General features: G+C 38.0%; 3 protein-coding genes across 5 annotated transcripts in view; 1 reads left to right on the top strand and 2 right to left on the bottom strand.

The window, feature by feature from the left end:
- On the top strand, positions 1-8,477 carry LOC103462760 (uncharacterized). Its single transcript, XM_008405734.2, has 3 exons — positions 1-159; positions 998-1,134; positions 2,369-8,477. Exons 1-3 carry the CDS (start codon positions 154-156, stop codon positions 4,944-4,946), a joined length of 2,721 nt encoding a protein of 906 aa, XP_008403956.1. The 5' UTR covers positions 1-153; the 3' UTR covers positions 4,947-8,477.
- On the bottom strand, positions 6,607-11,308 carry LOC103462761 (uncharacterized). Its single transcript, XM_008405736.2, has 7 exons — positions 11,216-11,308; positions 10,244-10,366; positions 9,944-10,060; positions 9,797-9,853; positions 9,530-9,697; positions 9,093-9,206; positions 6,607-8,305 (listed from the first exon to the last, which is right to left on the bottom strand). Exons 2-7 carry the CDS (start codon positions 10,364-10,366, stop codon positions 8,258-8,260), a joined length of 627 nt encoding a protein of 208 aa, XP_008403958.1. The 5' UTR covers positions 11,216-11,308; the 3' UTR covers positions 6,607-8,257.
- Positions 11,309-11,957: 649 nt separating this feature from the next.
- lpin1a (lipin 1a) overlaps positions 11,958-21,736 on the bottom strand; it is a 19,584-nt gene continuing 9,805 nt past the window's right edge. For 2 of the 3 annotated variants that reach the window (XM_017304125.1, XM_008405737.2), the window contains 16 exons: positions 20,984-21,221; positions 20,290-20,436; positions 20,104-20,197; positions 19,634-19,830; positions 19,401-19,494; positions 18,970-19,039; positions 18,289-18,375; positions 17,966-18,058; positions 17,784-17,845; positions 17,548-17,686; positions 16,947-17,095; positions 16,695-16,781; positions 15,285-15,437; positions 14,680-14,794; positions 14,378-14,481; positions 11,958-14,244 (listed from right to left, as the gene is read on the bottom strand). In XM_017304125.1, the coding sequence (XP_017159614.1) occupies positions 14,091-14,244; positions 14,378-14,481; positions 14,680-14,794; positions 15,285-15,437; positions 16,695-16,781; positions 16,947-17,095; positions 17,548-17,686; positions 17,784-17,845; positions 17,966-18,058; positions 18,289-18,375; positions 18,970-19,039; positions 19,401-19,494; positions 19,634-19,830; positions 20,104-20,197; positions 20,290-20,436; positions 20,984-21,221 (1,983 nt within the window). In that variant the 3' untranslated portion in view covers positions 11,958-14,090. The remainder of the gene's footprint in view (positions 14,245-14,377; positions 14,482-14,679; positions 14,795-15,284; positions 15,438-16,694; positions 16,782-16,946; positions 17,096-17,547; positions 17,687-17,783; positions 17,846-17,965; positions 18,059-18,288; positions 18,376-18,969; positions 19,040-19,400; positions 19,495-19,633; positions 19,831-20,103; positions 20,198-20,289; positions 20,437-20,983; positions 21,222-21,736) is intronic. The other variant, XM_008405738.2, reaches the window with a different exon arrangement.

The raw sequence follows: 21,736 nt of genomic DNA, 5'->3' as shown, positions 1-21,736 counted from the left end.
GCTCACCCCAATGTGAGCAGCGTGTGATTGTTTTCCACATGAGACCCAGTGCAGATAAAGTACGGTGGGACTATATATCCACAATGAAGACTTTTTTCCCACTTTAACCGAAAGCAGGGCAGACAGTGATTGTTGTCCGTCTTCCGGTGTATTATGAAGGTAAGTGTTTTTAATTTTCATATTCTCTTTTAGTCAGTCTGTAGTGCTACCAGGTCTTCACTAATATCTTTCTTGTAAAAGTTCTGAAAGCTTTGGTTTGCATAACACTGGAGCTTAACACTTTTATTTAATGTGGTTATTTTTTTAAGTTTAGATTACTCTCTAACTGCACCTGCTTATTTTTGCTTATTTGCTGAGAGTCGGACGTCATTATCAAGAATGACTAACAAACTGTTTAAGCATTGATATTGCTTTTATTCACACAAATTATTAGAGAAAATTAGAGCATTAATTAATGTACTGTTAAAAATAGATTTCGCATACAAGTTTCCCCTTTCTTTTTTTTTTACTTTTAAAAGATCTAAATTTGCTGGCTGACTATTTTCATAGCTCAGTTCTATGACTTGCAAATAAGAATCATTTGGTGGCATATTTCACTTCTACTGAGCCACTGGCATTTTTCTGTATCTTCTAAATAAATTTCTTTCAGATAATATTATGCACCAACTCTTGACCGACATTATTGCTCACTGAAACATGAGTCTTTCCCTTTATTTTTTAACTTCTGGAGCTGAAGGTTTTCAGATTACCCATCACATTCATTTTCAGGTGCATAGCTCTAGAAGACATAGTTTTACTATGTAAAATCTATTGATAAGCAATGATACTGACAGTTTTCATTGTATTATTTTTATTACTATAGTTTAAAGAACAATTTACACCTAACACCATAGATGCTGATTTGTTAATTCTACACAGCTGCAATGGTAATGATTTTCTCTTATTATCAATATATTGATGATACTGAAATCGGTTTTTCTTCAAACCTGTTCTTCAGGCGACATCGTCTCCGCAGGACGTCACCCATGCAGCATCACTGCTGGCATATCTGAACCATCAGAGGGATCGAGGCATATTCTGTGACTGTGTACTAAGGCAGGGGCAGAACTCAGATCAGCTTTACCATGCACACAGGTCAGCTTCGTATTATTATACAAATATGCAGCAATATTTTCAAAACGGCAAAAATATTCAGAGATGGTTATGTCATCTTTCTTATGATGACATAACCATGTCATCATAAGAAAGAGTAAATGCCCCCCTACAGATTTGTTTTAGATTTTTTTGCTAATGTTTCAGATCATCACACCAATTGCAATAGGAAGAAAACAAAACAGTTTTCACATCTCTCTAAGCTTAATAACTGCTTGGCAGAAATAACAATTTATGGTATTACTTTTTATAAATATGAAGCATTTCTAACGGTCAGAATTGGGACTTTTGCTTCACTGTGGAGGAATTTTGTCCCACTCGTCTTTTTTTTTTGTCTTTCAGCCAAATTTAAAGATTTTTTAAAGACACCTTAAAAAAAACCTTTACAGACATCTACGTCTCTAGAGCTGTGTTTCTTTTTTTTCTATTACTTTACATGGAGTAGAGGATAATATGTTGGCTTTTAGGTGTTTTTGTCTACTTTATTTCCAGAATACTAGTTGAAATATACTTTTTTAATCCCAGAAATCACATTTTGTTGTTACTCATAAACAATTTTCTTCAAGAGTTGCTGTAGATGATGATAGCTTTGGGAAGAAAGGATCCTGTAGCGCTCTGTATTACAGTCTCTGACTGAAGACACCCTTTGGTTTTATAGCAGTCTCATAAAAAGGATGCTCAGGGTTGTCCATAATTTTTTTAATTTAATGAAGACTCTTGTGCACAATAATCCCCAGATGTTGCAGTGTAGCCCCTGGAACAGTAGCAGCCTTCTTTATCAGCCTTTATAAATCCATGGCTCTGATGCTGCTACCCAAACAGATGATGGCAGAAGAGATGATGTTCTCCACAACAGATTTACACAGTATATGCAGCATCTTGTTACTGAACAGATAGACTGTCACTTCTACTTATCTGGCTATAATTAGGCATTTCTCTTGGCTTGTAAATTAAATTCAGCTTTCCTAAAACATAACTTTTCACTGCTAATCCATGATTTAACAAGGGACACTTCTAATTCTTCTAGACCCTTAGTGAATGTAATCATGGTTGGAAAGCGGCTTTTTGCATTTAATCAGGGTCATTTTAAAAGTTGTTTGATGATCTGCAAATTATTTTAAATATATTCAAACACTTTGTAGTAAAACTACAAAGCTAGACAGGGGCAAATATTTCTTTGCAGCACCAAGCTAAATTTGACTCTTTGCTCTGCAAGGTGTATCCTGGCAGCCTCCAGCCCAGTGTTGGCATCCATCCTGTCCTCATCTGGTGCCCTGGTGGAGCTGCGCGATCCAAGTCTCTCGGACTCTGTGCTGCCGTCCCTTTTGGACTACATTTATACCGGGGTTCTTCCGCACCCTCTCAGCAAGCAGGAATATTGCAGACTGCTCTCTGCCGCCTGCCAAATGCAGATGAAAGAACTGCAGGATGCTCTGAGAGCTAACTGGCCGCAGATCCAAGGAAATGCCACGGATGATAAAAATGCTCCCGTTATAGTTGAAATGTACTCATTTAAAGAGGCAGAAGATTCTTACAAAATTGACTTCGAGACCTTCAAAGACCTTCCGTCATCGACCACAACATATCATTTTCAAAGCCATGAAACATCTAGACAGCCGTTACTTAATGAGATGTTTCAAGAACCCCGGATAACTTCAGGAAGCACCGATGCCAGTCCTGAAAATGATGAGAGAAAAATAAAAAATCAATACGTAAATGGTCACACAAGAACTGATTTAGCGTCTTTAAATGATTTAAATACTCTCAGTATTCTTGAAAGTATTGACACAGACGACGCAGGTGACTACAGACAGGCAACGTTGTTGACCCAACGGGAATCACTGAGGTCCAAGGATGACAAAGCTCAGATGCTCGACTCATCTGGGGTAGATGTGCATCATTCGCCAAACTTTGCAAAACCAGACATGACACAGAAAACCCCAGAGGAAGACCTACTCAGTAAATCTAAGGAAAGAAAGAGATGCTCTTCCTCTCTGTCATCATTGTCACCCCCGTGCTCCGAGGCGGTGCCTGTCATTTGTCACAGTAGCAGAGCGGCTGCCCTGCAGCAGTCAAAAGTCTCTGTGTGGCCTCACAATCAAGCATCTGAGTCTTTTGTCCAGCCTCCTTCCAAAATCGCCCACTTCTCGCTCTCATTAGGCATAGGCAATGACAACACTGTTGAAGCAATTACCACTCAGTGCAAAGATCAAAATAGAGAACAGAGTCAGAACCCCAGAAGCACTATAAGGCACACCAGCTGTGCTACAGGCCACAAGGTGGACAAGGATTACAATAGCAACAATGGACATTTATTTAAATTCAATGACACCTGCAAGAATGCATCAAATAATATGAACAATAGCAATCAGACTGCCCATCTGGATTCCCTGCAAAGCCACACAGAATATTATGGAGAGTATGTGGTCCAGAATAATGACTCAAAAAGAGGCTTAAAGCACCAAATTGAAAGGGATTATGATCCTGTTCCCTCCAAAAATCAACACTTTGATTGTTTTCAATGTCAAAGAACATTGCTAACAACTTCAACACAAGAACAATCGAAACATCAGGGAGCTGCAGTTTCACTTCTCATGGAGGTTGAAGACACGGGAAGTGCTTCTCAGTGCGAAGAATGTCTTGAGGTGGAAGTGAAAAGGGGGCACAGTTACTCCAGTATGTGTCTGGATGTAACAGATGTAAAGAAAAATTACTGTAAGACATCCGGACCTGTAACAGACTGGTACACAAAGATGCACAAAGATGACAAAAGCAGAAAGGATATCTCTAACAGAGTTAGTAGCACACAGACCAAATTCAGATTTTTCACATCACATCAATCTGGATTGGCTAATGTCACTGACAGTTTCTCTGCTTCTACATGTGGCGAAGTGCTGGAAAGTAGAAAAAACTCATCCCCTGAAACCGCGGAGCCATGTTCCTTTTTAACAGCACCCATAGACCACAACCTGTCGGGCGCTACGAGGCGCACTGCTCAGCCAAATCATTGGCATCTTCCTCATCAGGGTGAACGATGCGACGACACATCACTTCAAGATTCAAATCACAAACCCTTGAAGCCTGCTTCGTCTCCTGATTCAGATGAGTTAGGCGGTGAGGTTAATGCTCCTTTTTCAGCTGAAAGATCACTGAGTCAATACTTTTCTACAGAGATAGAAGACCAGTCGGACATAAACACCAAACATGATGAGCTACCTGTGCCCTGTCAACATGGACATGACAAAGAAGTAAAGCAGTTTGTTGGAATGGACACAGCTGGTGCACAACCAAATCAGGATTCCTCTGTAGCCAGAGCTGAGAGGTTAGATGAGGCTGATGGACAGAGAGACATCGAACAAGTAAACCCATTTGATATAAAACCGTCCAAAACAGGAGATTGCATTACACAAAACATTAGCGTGACGGAGGTTTCCAAACCTAAAGAGCTTGAAACTCAGAGCAGCTCCTCTCCAGTTTGCTCACCTCTAAGTGAACCAGACTGCGATCGAGCCTCAAAGCCATCAACTGTATCTGTCTGCATACCTTCCACCCTTCTAGCCGGCATGCCAACAGATAGGTCAGCTCATCTGTCATCTCCCAATCACCAGCCTTTCCAGTGCTCTTTGTGTGATCGCTCCTTCAGCCAGAGAGGTTCTCTGAACAGACATGTGCGGAGCCACCTTGGCGTACGGCCCTTCCCCTGCCCCTGCTGCCCGATGACCTTCTCTCGCCAATATCGTGTCACAGAGCACATGCGTGTTCATCAGCGTTCTGCCCTGGGAAATGACTTATAAAAGTCCTCTGTTATAAACAATCATTAAAGGTCGCAAAACTGGAATTGATTAGCATTTTTACAGTAAATTAGAATGCTAAGGAGGAAAATTGAAAGCTTATTTGTGGATGATGGACTCCTGTCAGATTTTTAAGGTTTTGAAAACCTCACGTTTCTCAGTTTGTGGCATTCTTTGGAATCCAGTGTAAAAATCTAGCAGCAAAGGCATTTTTAGCCACTTTTCATTGTGATCTTCCCCAGCAGCTGATGAAGAACAAATCTGTCCTGTTACATTTTTAATTTATATTTCTACTACTACAATTATTTTTGGCAGCTATTTTCCTTTGAAGTCCTCTGACATCAGCAAGAATTGATGTCAGCGTTTGTTACCTGACATGGCACTGCAGAGAGATGTTGTAAGCCGTTACATGTAGAACAGATGCTGGGAATTTGGCAGCTTCAATTTTTTATTTTCCTGCTTCTGACTAAAGCCACAATTCAGCGGCAATGTTTGTGTCTGCAGTGTGTTGAAGACTTCAATGTTCTCACGAGATAACAAAATATGTCCACGAAGTGTTCCTATCTCCCCCAGTCATTGAGAACATAAAAGTCACTTCCCCTTTGCTACATTTTTTTGGCTATTACCAGAAAGTTTTTTTTTTTTTTTTTGCATAGCAAGTGCGTCAAAATCTAAGAAATGACATGGCGGCTTAGTCAAGTAACAGTTTTAGCATTTTATTTTATATTGTCACACAGATGTTTGTATTTATGTAGCTGAATCCATATAAAAAAAGACAATGTTAATAAACACACAATGTTAATTTAGCACAAACAAGGTGTTGCTTATTAGCTGAACATCCAAGTCAGTGTAGAATATGAACTGACAGATGAATCATCTTGCAGTTTTGTTTATGTCTTGGGATATTTCTCCCTTAAAAAGACATAAAAAGAAAACTTCAGATAGTGTTATTTTTTGGGAGGGAGTGGAGAAGGGAGTGTTTCTAAAAACAAGTTTATTCCTGCACCTTCTTCCAGTATCCTTCTGTTTATCCTCTGGTTCTCTGTCTGCCTTATTTCTGAAGCACATACAGAAACTTATGCTGTCATGATAATTTACTGACATGCATAAATAAAACTGTCTGAAGGAATAGCTTTAAAGACCCCCTGGAAAGTTCAAAGAAGAATTGATCATGACCACTTTTCTGATTTCTTGAAAGAAACATTTAAAGAACGTAGAAGGGGTTTAAAACCTCTAAGACACATCCTTCTTTTCTTCAGCACATCCTGGAAATTCAAAGGTATTCCCAGGATACCTTGGAATTTCACAGGTAAGTCCAAGTGAGCTCTTTGTGTGTCCTGGGGTCTCCTCCCAGTGGGATGTGCCTAGAAAAGCTCCAAATGAGAGATACAGAGGCAGCTAATTCTTGAAATTACAAATCTATTCCTAGGAGTTCTACTGTGATCTATCAGTCAATTTTACTGAGAAATATGTGAGGAATTCGATTTATGCGATCTGTTTCTGTTAGTCCAGTATGGTGCATGTCTCTGCATTTGTGCTGCTGGTTTGCTGTGACACTTCACCTAAAGAAACAAGAGTCAGTCCAGAGGTTCCAGAGTATTCTGTCTTGTTTATGCCAAGTTTATTATAATGGGTTTCTTCAAAGTTAACTTGTGGAATTTACTTTTTTTTTTATTATTTGAAGTTTAAATTAAAAAACACCTCACATACATGTAAAATAATAATGTTTCTGCAAATGATCATGATGTCAACAATACCCTGCTGACTTTTTATCCTACTTTGAGGCATTCCACTTAGGAAAAAAAAAACAACACTTTTTTAGATTTATTAATTTTTTTGGGGGGGAGGGAGTTTGTTGTCCTATCCTTCTGCTAAGGATAATTTAACATTCAAATTAAAGAAACACATGTTTAACTTCACAATGAAATTCTTTTGGAAAGCATTTATTGAAATTATTAGCAGCTTTAATGGAGTAATAGTCTACCTGCTTAGGCCTGCCTGGCTTTCTTTCTGCTACTTTATTGCCTTCGATTGTTATAGACCTCATACCTCCCACTGTACTTGTATTGTATGCCATTCACTGAATATGTGAGCTTGTGTAGTTATAGGATTTTTATAATTTCTTTACAGAAAACATCACTCAAGTCCTGAACTGTCAATAAAATGATGATCCCTTTTTGACATGGGAATGTGTTTACTTAGCATCTAGAACATCAGGTCGCAAAAATATGTCAGTTGCATTGTAATAACTACTATGAAGAAGTATGCTTAAAGTTGTTGACTTTGGAGTTACAGATCTGAGCATAACTCATGCCCATTGCCAGAATCAGGTACGGCAGCTTGACACTAAATATCAGGTTGAAGTTCCATTGACATTGGGAACAAGTATTTCTGAAGAAAATATTTGTATGCAACAGTAAGAAAATGTCAACTCAAGAAATGTTACCAAATCAGTTTCGTTATGGGATGGCCTGTGTCAGCTTTTGTGAAACTTGTAGTGCGTTGTAACATCTGAGGTTAGTAGCCACTTATAACAGTTTGTTTTTTTCTAAGTTTGTTGCATCTTTGGAAACATGGTTGCAATGACAACTGCTTGTTTGCCTTTTTGTGTAGTTAATCAGAAGTGCACGTCTAGTACAATGATATACATTTACACACCCTGAAACAGTGTAAGGATTACACTGCAAACTGAACTTCTTATGTGACTTCTAAAAGTACGGCCTCATAATCTGAGGGTTTTGAAGAGACATGGGTGCATAAGCACATGACTCCTTTTCATTTCACAAAGCATCTCAGGATCTTGAACATTTTTATAGATGCAGCATAAAATCTTGAAACAAATCAGGTTACTAAACAGGAGCGCGAAACAATACGAATAGATAGTCCCCGTAGCTGATGTATTATTTGTAAATTACCTATGAATTACACATTAAGTTGTTACCACCTGGAACTAATAGGCACTATGTATTTTTCTGTGTCTTGCTCACAGTGCTGACAATGTCCACACAGTTTGACTGTTGCAATCATTGGTTTAGCTGGTTCAGATGACGCAAAAATAAGATGAACTTCAGGCTGCAGCTATAGGGGCAGCAGCTTGCTACCACTGCTGAGCTGCAAAGCTCAGTGTTTATACTTTACTGCCAGATCATTTCTGGCAGTAAGACACAGGACTCGCCACACCACACATTAGTTGGATTATTTGTATTGTGTTCTCTACTGTCAGAGAGAAAGCCCAATATTTGAACATCTATTAATAGATGAGAGATTCTTTGTGTTGCTGCTTGATTTGCGAAAGTTTGGACCTTCTTCACTTTTCATTCAACTGGTGCTTCAGCTCCCGTCGCCGTCATCACCACGATGGCCTGAACAGAAGAGAAAGAGTGCTTGATTTAATGGCAATTAATGTTGTACCTATGTTTTCAGTAAGACAAATGCTTCTCATACTTTTAATCAGTGATGAAGTATTATATCATTATATCAGTGTCATAATCTGATTATAATGCTTAATCTCCAAATAAAATCTGTCTGAAGGATGATTTTTTTTTTCAGCCTTTAAACCAATTACACCACATTTTATAGAGGCAAAAAATATTTGATCAGTTTACAATGGTTAAAGTTTATTTAGGGATCATAACAAAACAACTGGGAACTGGAAGTTATTGCAATCAAAAACCTACAATTTTAATCAACCTAAATTTGATTAATGATTAAGTAAAAATGGGCACTTAAATAAATTATGATTAATATCAAAATGCTAAACACATTCCTTTCTATAAACTACTTATTAAACCTGAAACACCAAATTATTTCAATGGAAAAAATATAATCAGAGTTCAGAAACAGACTAGCTCTTTATGAGCCTAAAAAAAAGAAAAACATGACACAAAAAGAAAGTGAACTCTAAGAAATAAACCTGAATATAATGACAATGACAAAAAACAACAAATAATCAAAATACAAATGAAAGCCAATAACACAAACACCTAAAATATTCAGATTCCCTAACAGCCTTCAGATGAAAGCCAAGACAGTAAAAAGAGACAAAACAAAGACGAGCAGCAGCAGTACAGAATGCAGTAGAGAAGCATTATGGTGCACTTAATTTAATTTGTTCACAGAGCTATTAAAGCTCTGTCTGAGTTGTTGTACCTGAGTTTTTGTTGAACGGAGGGCAGCTCCTGCCAGCACTGACATGGTGATGAAGATAATTGTACCAATGAAGCTGTACAACAAAAAGACTACCTCCAAGGTCAGTCCCATAACCTAGAAAAAAAAAACCAAATGCTCAAAAATACAAAATAAATCATTCTTAAATAATGGAAATAACAAAAATTGACAACAGAGACATTTTGACGGAGCCTGATGTTTATCCAAGGCAATTATTTAATCATACATACAATTTTTTGTTTGGGTTTTGTTTTAAAGAGCCACAAAGCTAAACCTTTGGACATAAACATCTGTAACAGTCCTCGAACTAAAAGACACAATGCTAAATAACAGATAATAAATTAGAAACTAATATAGGTTTGGAGTTGAAATTTTACAACAACAAACAAGCAAAAAGACATTTTTGAAACAATATTTACTTCTATATGAGATGTCCATGGTATTTCATTGGCGATGTCGGTGTCATTGCTGTGTTCGTGTTCATCACTACTGTATCCATAGTAGATGTGGAAGTTAATGAGCATGACGAAAATTGTCCAAAACCCCCCGAGCGTCGACACAATGCTGAGAGCAAATGATATGGTTACCTGAGCACAGAGATGATGAACAAGGTAACAAAACATCTAGTGCAAACTTCCACAACAAGGAGGCTCAGCTACATCCACTGGTAATTTACTGAAACTTACAGTTTTCTTGGTGGGTCTGTGTTGTGTCACAATATATAAAATCCCACAGATGGTGAGCTGTAAGAGGCGTGAGAGACAATTAGTCAATTGTAAAACCCGATGCTTACAGCTTCTTCAGAACAAGGTCATTTTTAGAAAGCTACCAACCAATATTCCCATGAAAATCTCTGGAGGAATGACCATCCACATGTGGAGAATGTAGACGTCTGAGTAGGTGGCGATGGCAACAATCACCGAGGACGACCCGATGACCAGCATAACCGTCTAGAGGAAATTAAGAATGACTCTTTCAGCCATCTTCTACCAATAAGTAATCTGAAATGTGTGTGCGTGCGTGTGTGTGCGTGCGTGCGTGCGTGCGTGTGTGTGTGTGTGTGTGTGTGTGTGTGTGTGTGTGTGTGTGCGCGTGTGTGTGTGTGTGTGTGCGTGTGTGTGTGTTCTTCTTACCCCAACGACCTTGGGTTGACACCTCAGGAAGCGGTGTAAAGGTTTATTCCCTCCCAGTGTGATATCCTGAGTGGTTTCATTATTCCCATTCGGTTCACTCACAGGGTAGAGTTCAACAGACATCTAGGGACAATAAAATACATAAAAATGTAGCAGTCTGTCTGAAGTCTGCTTGAAAATATTTATTTATTTTAAAGATTGTATGGTAGAGTCCAGTAACAGAAATCAATATTTTCACCAAGCTCAAGTTGTAAGTCAAGCAACTGAACAAGAACATACATTTCAGTGAATCTTACTTTTTACGTTTGATTAAGCATGACATTTGTGAAGTATTGCTTCTCTTGAGTTTAATTTCTGCACATTCAACCCAGCATGAGTACCTGAACAATAACACTAATAAAGGTATTTATTTTCAAATTATTATTGAGAAGTAATTGGGACAAGCTATTTATTTGCAATAATTATTTTTTTTATAAATACCAGAATTTACATTTTTCTCTGTTTGATTTAATAATTTTTAATATAATCAGATGGTGGGATTAGTTACTTATCTTATTTTTTCTTCCAAACTTCTGTTTGACGCTTACGTTGTACTTTTGCATAATCTTACTTGAGCAGTTCATTTCTGGGTATTCTGCCCATCTCTGGCTGTAACAAAGGAAAGCCCCAAGTTCCCATTCCACTGCTGTGAGTTTTTAACCACGTCCTCAGTAAAACATGACAGCTCGACCGAACAGCTGCGCTCACAAAAAAAAAAAAAAAAAAAAAAACTTTTAACCGCGCAAACTCGGAGCTTTTAACCGCAACCTTGAATAATCCCTCCTATTCGGAAAGCAAAAAAAGTCTCTTACGGTAAAATAACGAACATAAACTAAGATCAGACAATCAAACACGGGAGCCGTCTAATTTGAAGGACAAAGTAGTCAATCGTTAGCAAAGTAAAGCTAAAACATAATAGGAGAAAAGCCTGACCGTGTGYAGATGTGGGCTCAGTGCTGCGAGTTGGACTTCTTGTCCCAAATCAGGATAACATCTGGAGTGGTTGTGTTACATCAATGGGCGGTCTGTGGCTCATGCTGAACCCTGCAGCACAAAGTCAACACTCTTTGTTGTCGTCCAGTAGTTGTTGCTCGCATATTAAATGTCACCATGTTAGATGACCGCTTGCACAAAGTATTGATACCCCTCAAACCTTTACTYCCTTAATCCGTATTTAAACTCCATACATACTTATATATGTCCATAAGTTTGATATATTTGTGTGTGTCTGTTGGTTCATTCTGTATCAAGTCAGTCAGGTTAGTTTAGAGTTTATTTCTGCAAAAATGCAGAACTAGAGGAGAAGGTGATGAAATGGCCTGTGAGAGTTCAAAGCAACAAGAGACGACTTCCTGTTTTTGTAAAACTGATACATCTGTTCACTCTGGAGGTTCTCTGYTCATGAGGCGTGAAGAAATGCTAATGCGCAAAAGTAGTGTGGGAAAGAAAAACCACCAGAGGCCAGGGACTTTTAAGAGGATAGTACTGATTTGGAAGAATGTGTTGTTTCCAGGCATGAACCAGATGTTTCTTTTTCTCTCAAGTCTGTATCATGCATTTGCAGAAACGTCATATTTTGCTTCTCGGCGCTGATTTGAGTGAGGGATGCTCTGTTAATGAGGAAAAAGGAAACAGCGTATATTCATGCTTAAATGAATCACACAAAKTGGAAYGATAGTTTTCTGAAAATTGTTTATTCTACATTTTAGACTGGATTGCAAAGAACAGTTTTCACGACACGCTGAGTAAAACCGCTGTTTGCTTTAAAAACTGCAATCTTTACATGTGAGAAAGTTAACTGGAAATAAAGAGAGACCGAAAGGATGTTTTTTTTAARTTTTAAATGATCTTTCACAGAAAGAATTAAAACATGACAATTACATAATCATTTGAGAAGAAGTTGTAATCACTGATTTGATTAAGTTTTTCCACTTTCTAAAAGTAAAAGCAGATCTCTAAAATGTGATTATTATTTGATCTTTAACATTCCAACAGCTCATACGTCACATGCCTCTTTCAGACTTAATATCTCATTTAACTTAAAGGGTAAATTCCTGATTAGTTCAGCACCAGACCTAAAGCAGCTCATCCAATTACTAAACMACAACACAACATAATCATGATCAGCTGGGAGGCCTGTTGACTGGATTGTTCTCTAACCTTTTAACTAAACAATACTTTGTGYAATAAAAGTAAAAACAAAAAAAAAYACTGTGAATTTTTTTATAAAGTTGATTTATAAAGGAAGGTAAAAGTAACTCTTTTACTATTGCTCCTGTTGTAAAGAAACRTACCGGGACATTTCAGTCAACTAGATGTACAAGTGGAGGCCAGAGGAACTAATWGGAAATGTCAATACATTTGTTAAAACACTGCAGCTTTACTCAAAAAGTGGCTTCAACAATGTACTAAATAGCTGCTGTTGAATGAGAACCAGTAAAAAAAAAAACATACAAAGAAAAAAACACTGCATGGTGCACAACGTCTCAAAATCTTTTACAACTTTGGGTAGTCTACCAAACAACATTTATGTTATTTGCAGTGGTTTTCTCCCTGTTTGGGTTACACACAAAGCAAGGCTTCTGCATCACATACACACAAAATAAAGAACGGAAAAGAAATGTTGACACRACACTGTTTGTCTTTTCTTTTTACAATAACAGGATGGATACATGGTTTAACTTATCTGCCTCTGTACACAGCATTACAAAACTCTACATTTACTCAGACCTACGTAAACATAAAAAAAATTGCATTGATGAACATTAGTCATTAGAATATTGTGTAATTTATATATTACATTCTCACAAGTTACCACATGTTACACAACATTGCTTGCATTGTCCTGCATTTATCTTGAACACGATAACAGAAAACTAGACAAATTTGTCACAGTAGCACGGTCAAAATACCACAAATATTTAGTCGCACCTGCAGAAGAGGTTGTTGTCATAGAAAACAATACCTGTGTTATTTTTTTTTTGTTTTTGTTTTGCATAACTTGGATGGCTGTGGTGTAATGCTGTGTTTGAGAGGTCTAGGAGATTCACATGTGCATGAGGTCACACTAAACTGCATTTTGTGTCTGCATAACATTTGGTGGTAAGTTGCCAGTGTTGAGTAAAAATGTTAATATTCTTTCCTGAAGAAGACGTGGAAATAGATACTGCATAAAATCCTAAAGTTACATATTAAATTATATTGTTGTATAAATGTTGTTTTATTGTTCAGCCGTATTGGTGTTAATCTAAATGAAAAGGTCTGTGGGACTGAAAAGAAGAGGAGGTAAACATTTTCCTGCAGTGTGGTGTGTGTGTGTGTGTGTGTGTGTGTGAGAGGTGGTGCACTTTTACATATGTGCTTTAAACCATGTGTTAGTTTTACTTTGTGAGGAACTCTCAACCTTTTGTTGAAATGTATCAGGTTCATTTTTCTGTCTTTTTTCCCCAAAACTTCCCTTTCCACAATTATTTTTCCTGAAAATGAGTCCCTATTTTCCCTTAATTATTATTTTCACTTTGTACTTATTTAGTTATTCTGCTTACACGGTTATACATACATTCATTTATTTTACATGAGTAGTCACAATTACCTACTTAAAAGGTAATGTTTTAGTGTAGGAACTGTTTTCATCGTCCATTTTTAGAGAAAAATCCTCAGGGCCGGTTTGCATCTCAGTTTTTTGGTAGCATAATTTTCACCTCTGATCTCAGATGTGAACCTCTGTCACCATGAACAGGACAAGCCAAAGCTGGAGTCTTGAAGATCCAATGTGTTTTTTTTTTTTTTTCTTCTTCTTCAGTTTGCCTCAACAGGCATCCTCCTCATGACTGCTACTGTCAGGCAACTGTTTCCTCCAGTCAGTGTTTTGATCAAAACTATCAGAGGAGGGGACTTCTGCTTCCTCATTTTGAAGCAGGACCGGGAACACGTGGTCGACCATCTCACACAGGCGTCCAAATCTTAAAGAAACAAAGACGGAGCCATAAAAACAARATTAAAAAAAAAAAAAAAAAAAAAAGCTTAAAACTGCAAGAGTGTTTTCAGTGAAATCACATTAATGGAAATTAGAAATAAACAGTGGGTATTACTTACGAGGAAATGTTTGTTTTGGCATGCTCCTGCACCAGCTCTCCTTTTGGGTTGACAGTGAAGATCCTGTTCAGAGGAATGCCGACTTCCTTATACGAATACACATCCTGGAATCAAGCATTCTCAATCAGCACCAAAACATCCATTCCTTTCGTTCAAAATACAAAAACTAAAACAAAAAATAAAATTAGCTTTCATTGTGCTTGTCAAATATTTTGGAAATTGAAACCTGACTCAAAGGGGTCTCAATGTAATCAGAAAATGGCTATGCACAGTTTGTGACTGTGTGTGTTCAGGGTTCTTACCGTGGCTCTGTTCCCAAAGGCGGCATAAAAAGGTTCAGTGTTCGGGTAGAAAAGATGCTTGATGTCCGTCAGACACTCAATCTTGAACAATTCTGGTTTCTTTTCAATAATCTCCCTGAAAACACAGAGTTTTGATGGAATATTATATTTCGAATACTTTCCCGATGCTGTCCAGCCTTACTATAAGCCGTACACACAGTCCTATCCAATAAATTAAATGTTACATTCTGATGGACTGGGAAACCTTTAAAAGACAACAGTTATTAGGCAGGAATTAAACATGCTTTTCACAAAGACTACATTACTGTATATTTTTTATTGGTGTGATGTAATATTCTAATCTTAAATGTCGCATTTTCACTACCTGCAAGCGGAAAATCATCATAATTAACAGCAATGAAGGCTTGAACACGTCACTCTGTGTGTAATTATCCTAGGCAAGGCAAGTTTATTTGTAGAGTACATTTCAGCAACAAGCCAATTCTAAGTGCTGCACATGATAAAATCTGTGTACTGTGTTTCAGGGAACTGAGCCGCTGAATAATAACAATATATATTAAATATGACCGTACATTTTGCTGATTACTTGAGTCTAGTTCACAGACCTGTGAAAGGCAGAGAAGAGGCTGCTGGGGCTGAGCAGAACCGGGCCCATAGGCAGCATGGTTCCTCTTTCATTAACCCAGTGCAGGTAGCCCCTCGTCATCCCAGCCATGCCAATCGCTCTAGCTGAGCAATACATAAATTTATACCCGTTTCTGTGACAGAAGAAGATGATTCAATTACAAAACAGAGTATTAAGTAAAAAAAACTCTTTACAATATATAAAAATATTAAACGGGAGATATACCCATTTTATAGCACAATCAAGTAACTATGTTATCTATGGTTGTTATAAAATTGCTGTGTATATCAAAAATATCTTAAAAGAAATTTGACTTTGCATCATTTTGATACCTTGAAATTTGCCTCCGTCTCCTTAAGAAGTTCTCTTTCCAAACCTCTTAAATGAAGTGTTTACGTTTCAGGTCAAGTGTTTCTTTTTAACATATACTTAAAAATGTATGGTGAACAAGCAGAAATCTTAATCACTGATTATTTCCACCTTTGAAATTTCCCATTTTAAAGATCAGAGGTGGAACAAAGTAATTGTTTTGCAAGTCACAAGTACGCATCAAGTCTTTCCATCTCTGTCATGAGCCAAGTCCCAAGTAAACACATCAGAGTCCAAATTTGATTCCAAAGTAAAGACATGCAAGTCCTAACTTGAGTGTAAACTTTTATTTTCAAATCTTAAATGTGATTTACTAAATATGCTGTCGAATCACAGAGTGATAATTAGCAAGTCTGAGATTCTTAAATTATTTTTAAAGATGTTTTCGTTTGCCAGATCAAGCAGTAAGTGAAAAAAAATTGAGGGAAAAAATGGGGAGACGTTTTTATGACAATAATAATGAAAAAAATGATTTCTATGCTAAATAAAGATTATCTCCCAGTCAATCACTTGCAACCTGTTTTTACAATATTGAACGAGTATCAGATCATTAGAACAGCAAGTAAAATTATTTAAACGATCAAGTTCATTATATCAGACATGATTATTGCTGCTGATTGGACTGATTTTGGTTCAGGCTCACAGCGCAGAGAGTCGCAGTGTAGGTAAACAACCTGGAGAATGAAGCGTGCCAGTGGCAGAAACTGGAGGAGGAAATATTGGCAAATGGCCACAGAGGCACAGCAGCTGGATTGTGTGCYGGGCGTTCCATTGTAGTACACCTGGTGCAATTCCATGTAACAGTTTGTGCTTGGCATTCAGTATTTTCTAGTGAAATGGCTCATGTCCAAGCTGAAGTCATAACCAACTGTTATGGAAGTTTGAGTCAAGTCCAAAGTCTTTTTTGACTTCATCAAGTCAAACATCATTACATTTGTGACTGAAGTCTCATTCAATTCCAAGTCACACGACTGGAGTGCACACCTAACGACAAAACTGACAATTGTTAGGCAAGACTCACAGGCTGACTCTGTGGTAGAGCCGTGCAATCCCCTGGTGGGTCCAGTCTTTACCCAGTGTGGGAAGGATGTGGCCAAGAGTGTCAGACCTGAAGCACATTGTGACACAGGCACAAAAATGATTCAGCTCAAACTTTGCACACCAAGCCTGCATTAAACAAACCTCAACAGAGGAACAACTCGTGGAAAACCTGCCATCTACTGGTAACAAGCTGGAAATGATCATTGATGGCAGATGACCTGCTGCATCTTACCTGGTGATGGTTCCATCTATGTCTGAGATGATAATCTTGTCATCCCAGCTCCAAAGGTAGATTGTGCCATGACAGCGGCAGGTGCCTTGATACTGGGTGGTTACGCTAAACACCACTTCATTGGGCCCTTCCTGTAGCTGCAGGCTAGCCTATAAAAACAAACGGACCACAATTCAGGAAGTTATGCACGGCACAGGATAAAGACGTGTAAAAGGATTTCTAGAAGTAATTTATTTAGTGTTATGTACTCTGCACAGGGAACCCAAACGTTTAACACAATCGAGGTCATAAACTTGAAGCTCCAGAGATGGATATTTGTGGGGGGCCTCCAGCACCGACTCTCTACAACTTTGGCCAACAATTGTTTTAAATAAAAGCTTTTTTTTAGATAAAGGCTCAGTTTTGCAGTCTTTCCACTAAGAAATCACAGTGATGCAGAAAAAATATTTTCTTGAGAAGGTCGTAAACTGCATGGTTTTACTTAAAATGTACTTTAAATATTTAACCTGCGGTTCATTGCTTTTTTTGGGGGGTAAAATGTTGTTATTCTCTTTGTTATAAAACCTCAAAATAGAAATAACATTGTAGACAGTTACTGTACCAGCTGGTCTGACGTGAGCCGTAGAGTCTTCTTATAACACACACCGGCGGAGTTTAAAACAGGCACCGGCTGAAAGGATTCTGGCATCTGAGTGCATGATGTGTGGTCCTCGTCGCTTGAGGAGTCGTCATCTTTCAAACTAAGACATTCAAGGCACAGAGTTTGGTAAAACAGGAAAACTGATTTTAATGCGAGAGAATAAAGTGACGATGTCATTAGGCGGGAAAAAAAATCACCCGTTCACTGAGGTCAAAGTGAGCGAGCCATCTTCTCTGTCTCCCATTTCTGCAGCTGTTTCCTGAAGGGCAAAGAGATCAGAGCTAACTCAGTAAGCTGAAATATTTTATCCTCTGATCCTGTTGACATTATTTCCCCAAAACTAATTAGAAAAGAATAATGCGTCTGTCTGCGGACTGACCGACTTAGAGTCACTGTTCCTCCGTCGCCATGAAAACCACCAGCGTCCTCCTTTCTTAGGCATCTTTTCCTTCATGATATTCTCCACCGAGGCCTGAGGAAAATGATGCCGTACAACTCAAAAATGACTGGAAATGTAACTCAGACCTAACAAGCACAGGAATGACAGCCAGAAAAGAAATAAAGAAATAGGAAAAAGATAACTGAACCCCAATTATTCCGCACTAACACACAGCCATGCAAGGAGAACAGAAAAACCACACGGAAAACAGAATCGGACAAGAAAAGACATGCGAACAGCCAGGAAACAGCAGAAATTCCTACAGGCTCTGAAGTGGTGGAGCCAAACAGACCGGGGAAGCAGTATGAGAAGAGGCCAAAAACAGAAAAAACATAACTCAGACACCAGCACTTGGTGAACACAAATGCCAGTTTGATGGTAAGTGAGAGAAATTATGTAAATGAAGGGGAAAAAAGAAGGAGCATAAAGACATGACGTTATTTCAGTGCCAGGATAACAGATTTAAAGCAACATTACACTGCTGTATACAGATTGCTGATGTGATCTTCTAATAATAGTTCAAAGCACTTGGGGTAATGCCAGATATTTAAAACCAAATGATTCACATCAATTACCTAGAACTGATGTCACTTCAGATGAAATCACTGTATTTGAGAGCCAGGAATGACTGCAGAGGCATGCGTTCATTTTTAGTTTTTATACTGACAATAACCGAAGCAAAAGGTTTTATATTCAGAGGCAAAATGCTGGGCGTGCACAGGGGACATGTAACGCAGAGGGTTACAACAGAATCTGTGCAAAAAATGTTAGCAAAATGACCCAGTGTAGCAAAATAACTAACTGATGCTTTAAATGACAGAAGCAAAAATACTTTATACCACTGAGACTACATCTTAGTAAAATTATATGTTATACTTTCCTTAGCATTTACAATGTTAAAATAAATGCGGTGTCTTGTTTTTCCAACCTTGTGTTGCTCTTACCTGTGGCAGGGGTTTCTGGTAGACCTGCATAGCCAGCATAACAGGAGCAGCCGTGGTCCAGTTGTAGTACCTATAACACACCACAGATGGCGATAAAGAGCATGTCAAAAATCTTATTTAGTTAGGTTAAAAAATGCTCAGAATATTAAATATTTGGGTTATAACTTCTGAAAATCCCAGTTCACAGTTAAGAGTTAGACTTGGTATTCAAAATACATTACTCAATTTTTTTTATTATTATTATGAGCTATGGGTATTTATTTAAAGATGTCAGGAATATTAACACACGTTTGACAAACAGTGCCTCCCAGATGTGATGGCTGACTATTTTGAAATCTTTATTCATGTTTACCCAAAAGAAACATAACGTCAGTGCTTGTCAAATAAAACCCTTTGTAAGTTGAAACACTTGTTGAAAGAGCAATGCTTACTTGTTTCCAACTTTGACCACCAGGTTAGGATCATCTATAATAGACGGGTTCTCTGAGAACTGCTGGTAAGAAACTGCTCTGTCCAGGAATTGCTCTGTGGTTATAAAAACACACACAATATGGAAGAGGATAAACCGATGAACAAAAACAGGGTTAAGACACAGTAATTAACCCAAGAATTTTTTTCTGCAAAAAGCATGCARAATATTCACAGTCACAGTTCATTTTTCTACCTTTCGTGATCTCCTTGTTGTCTGACAGTCCTCCACACAAAGAGATGGCAACATGAGGCAGGTCGGCTATCTGGTCCAACAAGCTGTCCACTCCGCTGTCCACGCCGCTGCTGCCCACTGACTGGGGGGACTGGTTGGTGCTCCTCACGTCCATCATAATCTCCGAGTCCCCCCTCGTAGAGCTGCCTCCTCCATCACTGACGAGAAAGACACATGCAGTTATCCTAAAGGATTTTTCTGTAAAACTTTTATTCAGTTGATTATAATATTCTCATAATACTATATAGCCTACAAGATTAAGAGTATATGTAAAAAAAATTTATTCATAACAATAAATTCCCAAACATGTAGAAATGTGAAGTCCTTTTGCTATAAAATTGTACTTAAGTTAACCAAACACTGAAACAAGAGTGTCAAAAATTAAATAGATTGGATGTTGGACAGACTATCAACACCTGAATAAAATGTACCTTTTCGGGAAGTAGAGTGCAGCAACTTCCGGTTCCAGCCCCGTAATGTCATCCAGATATACGCCATCGGCCCCCAGATGCTGGCTTCTTTTTTCTAAAACAAGACAAGATGACGTTTTTTATTCATAGCACCCATAAAAATATGGTATCTGAATTGTTTATGGCTATATAAAAGGCAGCCACTACCTTTCTTCTTTGATGGCGAATCAGTACTTCTGACAGGACTTCCTCCTGAACTTTCTTCATTTAGATGACCGGGGAGAGACTTTAGGGACATCGAACAAGCGGACTCCACCTCCATAGACGACGGGCCGACATTCTCAGCCTCTTTGACTGCAAATAGGGAAAAAACAGCAAAAACCAACTGAAAAAAATGAAAACAAGCGAATGAAACTACATTTACCAAAACCTACATAACTGTGACTGCTGATACCGTCTCAGGCCAATGAAGAAACTTTGTGAAAGCTAGCATAGAGGTTTTTGATCCAACATTTTTTTGTTGTTTTTTGCAAACTAGCATTTCACAATCACAACCCCATAAAGACAAGAACAACAAGCCTCAAATTTCCAAACACACCAAAATAAATGACTAACTATATACATATTTTCAACAAATTATAATTTTACTCTTGGCATACAATGGGCATACTACATAACAGGGTATAAAATAGCCACTAGAGGTCAGTAAAGGCTAAATTGAGCACATTACACCTTGTAAACTAGCAAATAATAAAATAAAAGCATACATATTTCACTGTTGAAATGTTTTACATGGCACCATTTGGCTGTCACATGTAACCAAAATATTCCAATCATTTCAAAGGTTTGATCACAGACATAATTATTTTTGTCCCACTGCAGAAACCAACTTTTTGTTCACCATTTTCTTCTCCAGAGTTCTGCTCCGATGTAATCGTTAACTTCAGCCTGGGCACACAGCTGTTTCCTTCCACGTCCATGGTCCCGTCAGCGGCAGTGGCCTGGGCTGACTCTAAGCCACAGGGACCATCCGGGCCTGACCCCGTCTCCGTGATGGCTCTGAAGTGGCTGCTTGCAGTCAGAGGGATGGAGACTGCCGCAGCTGAGTTCTGCTTCTGGCGAGAAGCAAGGAAGGATGGCTGGAAAGAAAGAAGATTTTTTTTTCACTCTGGAGTTTGTGTTTTTGTTCCCAGTTTCATATTACTTACTGCATGACCTCTAAAGCCCAATCTTGTAAGTTTAATCAGACAAACTGTTCCTGCTGAGCAGCTGTAACTTTCTTTTTGCTGATTATCCCTATTTATATCTATTTAAATATGGATCAAGCAAGCTGTTCAGAGTTAAAGCTTGAGTTTAAATAAAGCAAGTAAGCAAAAATATATAGTTCTGCTCACTGGTTCCTGGAATTATAGACAAGACATATAAATGTGTTTCCGCTATGAATACACCACTGATGCTTTAGATATGCGGTTTTTCCAAGATACTTAAAATGATTTCTATTCAAGCAGGACATTTAATTGACAGGAAATAAGACAAGATCTCCAAAAAACAACACAACAATGTAAAAAGAGTATTAAAAATATATTCAAAGTGGCATTCTAAGCTAATTTATACCTTTTTTAAAGATATATATATATATATATATATATATATA

This window comes from Poecilia reticulata, linkage group LG3 (assembly GCF_000633615.1).
Source record: "Poecilia reticulata strain Guanapo linkage group LG3, Guppy_female_1.0+MT, whole genome shotgun sequence".
Lineage (NCBI taxonomy): Eukaryota > Metazoa > Chordata > Actinopteri > Cyprinodontiformes > Poeciliidae > Poecilia > Poecilia reticulata.
The sequence above is the reverse complement of the archived record's forward strand: the minus strand, read 5'-3'. Positions and strand labels throughout refer to the sequence as shown.

Excerpts from the sequence above, each read along its gene's own strand:
- LOC103462760 (XM_008405734.2), top strand. Across the intron at positions 1,135-2,368 it reads CAGCTTTACCATGCACACAG|GTGTATCCTGGCAGCCTCCA; the intron begins GTCAGCTTCGTA and ends TTGCTCTGCAAG.
- LOC103462761 (XM_008405736.2), bottom strand. The coding sequence starts at position 10,366 with ATGTCTGTTGAACTCTACCCTGTGAGTGAACCGAATGGGAATAATGAA. Across the intron at positions 10,061-10,243 it reads GTCAACCCAAGGTCGTTGGG|ACGGTTATGCTGGTCATCGG; the intron begins GTAAGAAGAACA and ends AATTTCCTCTAG. Across the intron at positions 9,698-9,796 it reads ACAGACCCACCAAGAAAACT|GTAACCATATCATTTGCTCT; the intron begins GTAAGTTTCAGT and ends CTCTGTGCTCAG.